The sequence below is a fragment of the Wickerhamomyces ciferrii genome, contig 00185 (assembly GCF_000313485.1).
Source record: "Wickerhamomyces ciferrii WGS project CAIF00000000 data, strain NRRL Y-1031 F-60-10, contig 00185, whole genome shotgun sequence".
NCBI lineage: Eukaryota > Fungi > Ascomycota > Saccharomycetes > Phaffomycetales > Wickerhamomycetaceae > Hansenula > Hansenula ciferrii.
Genome location: NW_011887555.1, coordinates 47,724 through 54,468, shown reverse-complemented (window position 1 = coordinate 54,468; position 6,745 = coordinate 47,724). Strand labels below are relative to the sequence as shown.

Genomic DNA, 6,745 nt, shown 5'->3' with positions numbered 1-6,745 from the left:
GAATCCTAGTATTAGAATTGCCAATACTATATCAAGCACCATTGGATAAGTTACACGACCAACATATCTATCTGCAACAAATCCTAAAAAGGGTCTACCAAAGATTTGTCCTGTATTTATTAAAGCTGTTAAAGTTGAAGCTTGATTTGGTGATAACCCAATTGTTGTTGCATAAGTTGAATATGAAAAAATAACCATATTGTAACCAATAAGACATAATGCAAACCATATTGATATATACCATAGTGATTTATGTTTCAAAACTTTTGGATTAAACATAATTTTGGAATTTTTCATAAAGTTTCGATAAGTTATTGAATCTTTTTGTAATGGAGTTCTTGGTTTAATGAAAATAATTGATAAAGTTGTTAAAAAACATGTTACAATACCAACCATTCTTAATGCCCATACCTGGGTACCAGTTTTCTTGATAGTTGCATTAACACCAACCGAAAATATAACACCACCAAGACCTGTACCACCAAAGCAAATACCAGTTGCTAAACCTCTTTTCTTCAAAAACCAGCCAGGCACAACAATATTAGCAGGTACAAATAAAAATGAATATGATCCACCGACAATAACACCTTGACAAACATATAAATGCCAAATCTTTGTAGCAAATGAAGCTAATATATAACCTATAAGATGTGTACAACATGCAATTGACATTGTTAATTTGAAACCAAATAATTTCATACAAATTATTGATAATGGTGCTAAAACCTGAGCAGAAAATACGATAAGACCAGCTATAATTGCAAAATCCATATGAGTTGCACCGGGGAAAACATCATTATCTAAATAGTATTGTAAAAAGACACCAAATCCTGCATTACTACCCCAAGTACATGCTTGAATTGCCACCACACAAGCTACACAAACCCATCCATATCCTCCATCTGGTGGTAAATCAATTTCACCTGTTGATTTGTTTGTAAAAATTCTTTCCACTTTTGAAGTTGGCCTATTTAATTCTAAGTCTTCATTTGAATAATTAGAATCATGATCATGGTCATTATGATCATCATCTTGATTATATTCTTTAAGAATTTTTGCATGGTTTGGATTGATTGGTTCATGAGATTCTGCATCTAACTGAATCGCATCACCAAGATCAAAATGTCTTGTTAATACATCATCTAGCTCTTCACCTTCAGTATGAAAGCTTTTCCGACTTGTTGTCTTTGATAATAGCGAAGGGGTAGTTTTCCTTATTGATCGTGAACGAAGCCTATTTGTTGATGTTATACTTTCAGTATCTTTTTCCTTGGGTTGTTGAGATGGTTGAAGTTCATTTTGATCATTTGTTATTTGATTTAAAGGTATTGGGTTAAGGCCCTGATTATCTTCATATGAAGACAATGAAATGAAAGAATCACTATCGTTTGATTTTGAATTGTTGATCATGATAATCTTGAGCTATTGAAAGATTAGAATGAATTTGATCCCTTGATTATTATCATGTATATGTAAATGAAGTTTGAAATAAGTTCTCAGATTCCCCAGTTAAATGACAAGATAGTAAGTACTATTGATATTTCTATATTTTTCTCAAGAGCTTAAGAAAAGTAATTATAATGATTATTCTCACTTATCTATTATATATGTATAGTCAGTAACCCATAAAGACCTTTTGAACATTGGAGATTCCTTTAATTTCAAGATGTATTCAAACAGTTTAATTTTGAGTCATTAATAATAATCAGTGGAAAAAGATTAGGCCCATATTTTCTTTTTAAGGTAATCAGAGGAGCCTGACCAAAACAGGAACAAAATCCGGGAAAGGCCATATTTAACCGATAAACCGATATCATTGTACTCTGGGAAATACAAAGAAAGCTCAGATTTTAACCAATTCAACCTGTTATTATTTGAAAAGAGTGCTACTATTCTACTATATTTTATACTATTAAAGACAAAAAAAATTCATTTAACCGGTGCTAATTGGACGTTAGAGAGGGTTAACTGTTGATCCTGGCTTCAAGATTGACGGATTTTCTTCAAACGTCTTTGTAATGAGAATGTGCATTATAATACTAGGAATTCTGTGTTTGTGTTGTAAACTTTTAATTTTCATTGACCCCATTGTGGATGAATAGTAAATACCATTAGTAGTAACTTTTTTCGAAAAAAAACCAATAGCTTCCAAACGCACAAGTTCCTCTAGTTGATCTTGAATGTTCTCAATTTGTAAACTTTCAAAAGTCTTTTTGAATATATTGAAGACTTGAAAGTCAGCATTGTTATCAGTAAATTCATCGATATCTGTTTTGAAGAGATCCGATCTTTTTGACTCAACACCTTCAATAATACCCAAATAAATAGATTCTTCCTGCAATGATCCGAAAAGCTTCATGTATTTTTTATTTCTTTTACCAGCTTGACCTTCAAAATAAAGATGATTTAAGTTTTCGAATGGTGTAATCAACTTTTTCAAACATTGGTTCATTTTTGAAGTAATACCATGTTCATAATTAATAGATACTTTATTATTGTCACAACAAAAGTTTTGTTGATTTCTGATAATTGCACAAGCTCTGGTTTGAACTTGATAAAAAGATTCTTGTAGAAGAAGGAATACCACACTTCTTGAATTGTATAAATTATAATTGTTAATAGCGAAAAATTGAGGAAACAAGTCAATCATATTGTCACAAAGTTGTATCATTTCAATTGGTGAGATTGTATCCCCAATGAACTTTGTTAATAGTTTGATACCTTTTGCACAAGTTATTGCTAAAGCGACAATATATGTATAATTCTAAATCATCATGTTAGAACCGGTGAGATTATAGGAAGACAAAATTTCGAGCTCGATCACATCTGGATCCATGATCACTTACCTTTAGAATTGTGAAATTATTTTCATATTGAATTTCTTGGATACAATCACCATCAATTTGATCTTTAGCATCACTGACAGAAGTTGGAAGATTAAGAAGTGCTAATACTTGTTCTCTCTTAGGAGAGTTGAGATCTAGAGTTGTGGAGATCGGTGTATTGATAATAACTTGACATGTATCTTTGATATGATCTCCAATTTTGTGAACCAGAATAGAACTTTGGGGATCTTTACTATAGCCTAAGATTCTCTCCAATAATGCATCTGTTTCGTTAATGAACATGAACATGATATACCTTCAATTTAAAATATTACCGTGAGCATATTGTGACATCAAAACAATAATCTTGGTTCAATTCAATCCTTTAACTAAACAACTTTGGCATTCCACCAGTATGACGTATCGAGAGCAGTCATTATGTGATATCTGATAGATAATCGTAGCTATAGCGTACCTTCATTATTCATGTTTTGAAGAATGTAAACAAAAACATAGCAAATATATGACGTCCACCGCGAATTACATTGATTTTAATATGGTACCGGTTTCACGGTATACCGTTGTTGATATCTTTTAATTGAATAAAGTTCAACTACAACTTAAAATGTCAACTCGTAAATGGATATTGATGGACAAATTGTCCTCTACACATTCTCAATACTTGAAAGCTAGTTTATATTCTTATTTCAATGTTCAGAAACCTCTAGGCAAATTCTTACCAAATGGGTATCATTTATTATATTTCAATCCAAAACATGAAGAAACAGAATTATCAAAAGATGGATATGATTCACATCAAGAACCTAATGATTTCCAATTCAAGAGGAGGTTATGGGCTGGTGGGAAACTAGATTTCATCAAACCAATTGAATATAATCAAGAATCTGTCTGTGTTGAATCAATATTAGCATCTAAAAAACTTGGAAATAATCATATAATAACTACAGAAAGAGAAGTTATATCACAAGGTGATATATCATTGATAGAAAAAAGAACATTAGCATATACAACAGATTTATACAAGAGATTAGAACCTCAATATTCAAACAAGATTCCATTATATACACATGAATTAAAACCTACGGATACATTACTTTTAAGGTATTCAGGTTTAACTTTCAATTCCCATAAAATACATTATAATAAAACATATGCTAAACAAGAAGGTTATCCAACAACATTAGTTCATGGTCCACTTTCAATAACGTTATTATTAGAATGGGTTGATTCATTATTTGGGGGATTAATTATAAAATCTTTTCAATATAAGAATATTGCTCCATTATTTGCCAATGAAACTTTGAAACTTGCATTATCTGAGGATTCTCATAATAAGTTTAGTGTATGGATTGAGAATTCCCAAGGTGAATTATGTGTTAATGGGACAATTGAAGTTGAAGAAATTCAATGATATGTTAAAGACAACTTCTTACTTATAGAAACCATTATCAATTAATGTTTGTTCTGTTGATACCCAATGTTTCCATTTTGTAGTTGATTTAGGATCTGTATCTGTGACGACAATTTTCGAAACTTTTTGATCTTGAATAATTATGAATACAGAAACATCTCTCATCGTCATTGAAAATGTAAAATCTGGTGTGATATCTGATTCCTTTTTTATTTTGGAAATGTCATATTTCTTAATCTCTTGAAGTTTTAAAATCTTGGACAGTATATTTTCTTCACTTTGGAAATAATTAATCAATGTATTTTGAACATTATGATCATCCGTTATAATTTCAACTGCATTTTGAATCTTGTCAAAATCTAGTAAATCTAAAGCACAAAAATTTGGTTCTTCATGATGTTTATATCTATGATGTGCACAATTTCGACAAGCTCTACCAATATCAAGCCATTTAGGTTTCAATTCCAAGATGAATTGATTTGAATTTTCAAATGTTGTGAAGTACTTTTCCTTCTTTATAATTTTGGAATCTAATGGGATTAAATTAGGTATCAAGAGCCCAAATCCATCATTTAGCAGCCCATCAACTTGGAAATCAACTTTAACAAGATCACATTCAATAACTTGATTCAATTTAGGCCTTACTACATCTTCAATGTACTCATAAACTTGTTTTGATGTTATTGTTTGATTGGATTGTCTTAATCTTAGGAGTTTATCTTTGAATTGCGAATCATTTCCAATATAACGATATAATGTATTGGCTTTTCCCTTATTGAAGAAAATCCAGTCCTTAGATTCCAAACAATCCATTATTCATCGATGATAACTTCTACTCAAAAATAAATCTTAGTGTTTAAAATATTCAAAAGTAAGATAATATACGTTTCGGAGCGTTTTGATAAGCACAGCACATATCACGCGAAATTCACATGACCAGAACCGAGGGCTCATCTCCGGAATTGGATTAAGAAAAAAATTATCATCATTATAAGTAAACACTTTATCTTTTGATTAAAGGATTTAAAGCTTTGTGATTTGATATTACTTACTTTTCACACTCCTTCAAGATGGCACCTGAAGAGAGAATAAAGATCAAAAATAAGGATAAGAGACAAAAACTCTTTCAAAGAATTAAACAAGAAAAAAATAAAGCTCGTCATAAATTAAGAGCTGAAAGAGCTAAAGAAGAAAGAGCCAATCCAGAATTAAAACAAGAAAGATTAGCAAATAATGTACCAGAAACTATTGAATCCAAAAGAGTTTATGATGAAACAGTGGGACAAGAAAGAGAAGGTGAAGATGATTTTGATTCATATTTTGATGGTCGTGAACCAAAAATTTTATTAACTACAAATGCTAATGCAAGAAAAGCTGCATATGAATTTGCTGATATGCTTATGGATGCTTTACCAAATGTTACATTTGTTAAACGTAAAAGAGAATATTCAATGAAGGATATTTCAGGATATTGTACAAATAGAGGATTTACTGATTTAATTGTAATAAATGAAGATAAAAAAAATGTTAATGGTATAACATTTATTCATTTACCTGAAGGTCCAACTTTTTATTTTTCAATAACTTCATTAGTTAATGGTAAAAAAATTCAAGGTCATGGTACAGCAACTGATCATATTCCAGAATTAGTTTTAAATAATTTTTCTACAAGATTAGGTCAAACAGTTGGTAGATTATTTCAATCATTATTCCCACAAAAACCTGAATTTGAAGGTAGAAATGTTGTTACTTTACACAATCAAAGAGATTTCATATTTTTCAGAAGACATCGTTATGTATTTAGAAATGAAGAAAAAGTTGGTTTACAAGAATTAGGACCTCAATTTACATTAAAATTAAGAAGAGTTCAAAAAGGTATCAAGAACGAAATCGAATGGGAACACAGACCAGATATGGACAGAGACAAAAGAAAATTCTATTTGTGATTCATTCACCCTCCCAACCTGTACACTATATATATATGGCATTTTTATCAATAGCATGTTTATTTTTTAATATTATTTCTAGTTCAAGTATAAAAGTTGTAGGTAGTTATAATTTTCCGCGAATTTCTGTGTTTTGGTTAGAAACGAAAAATCTTGGGAAATCACCAAAAGAGAAAACGATTAAAAAACTTCCAAAATGCGAACATAAACACAGGTTTTGATAAGGCTGAGACACTGAAAAGAACCCAGTTGAACCCAATTCAAACCGTTCAGACAGGGCGCTTCAAGTCATTTGTTCAATCTTAGGACTCAATTGCAACTTTGTTGAAAGTTTGGTGAAGAATTTCCAGTTTTTGCTTAGCGTGAAAGGTTTTTTTTCCTGTGTTTACACTTTCCCACGCTCTCACAATAATCCCAATCGTCAACATCGAGTATTAAACAACAGATTGAGTTGAAACTTTTGATCTCATATTGTTTTTGAACTAAACAGGGTCATCATTGTATTATTTATAAATCATAGTTTGTTTTTTTCAACTTTGAAT

At 30.6% G+C, this 6,745-nt stretch overlaps 4 protein-coding genes across 4 annotated transcripts; 2 read left to right on the top strand and 2 right to left on the bottom strand.

Moving 5' to 3' along the window:
• Positions 1 to 1,954: 1,954 nt before the first annotated feature.
• Positions 1,955 to 3,134, bottom strand: BN7_4815 (uncharacterized protein; the record flags this gene model as incomplete). The annotated part of the gene is made up of 2 exons (XM_011274630.1): positions 1,955 to 2,739; positions 2,825 to 3,134. 2 exons carry the CDS (start codon positions 3,132 to 3,134, stop codon positions 1,955 to 1,957), a joined length of 1,095 nt encoding a protein of 364 aa, XP_011272932.1.
• A 316-nt stretch (positions 3,135 to 3,450) lies between these two features.
• Positions 3,451 to 4,257, top strand: HTD2 (hydroxyacyl-thioester dehydratase HTD2; the record flags this gene model as incomplete). The annotated part of the gene is made up of 1 exon (XM_011274629.1): positions 3,451 to 4,257. One exon carries the CDS (start codon positions 3,451 to 3,453, stop codon positions 4,255 to 4,257), a length of 807 nt encoding a protein of 268 aa, XP_011272931.1.
• Positions 4,258 to 4,275: 18 nt separating this feature from the next.
• IPK1 (inositol pentakisphosphate 2-kinase) lies at positions 4,276 to 5,070 on the bottom strand (the record flags this gene model as incomplete). Its single annotated transcript, XM_011274628.1, has 1 exon — positions 4,276 to 5,070. One exon carries the CDS (start codon positions 5,068 to 5,070, stop codon positions 4,276 to 4,278), a length of 795 nt encoding a protein of 264 aa, XP_011272930.1.
• A 257-nt stretch (positions 5,071 to 5,327) lies between these two features.
• On the top strand, positions 5,328 to 6,203 carry RPF1 (rRNA-binding ribosome biosynthesis protein RPF1; the record flags this gene model as incomplete). The annotated part of the gene is made up of 1 exon (XM_011274627.1): positions 5,328 to 6,203. One exon carries the CDS (start codon positions 5,328 to 5,330, stop codon positions 6,201 to 6,203), a length of 876 nt encoding a protein of 291 aa, XP_011272929.1.
• Between the last annotated feature and the right edge of the window lie 542 nt (positions 6,204 to 6,745).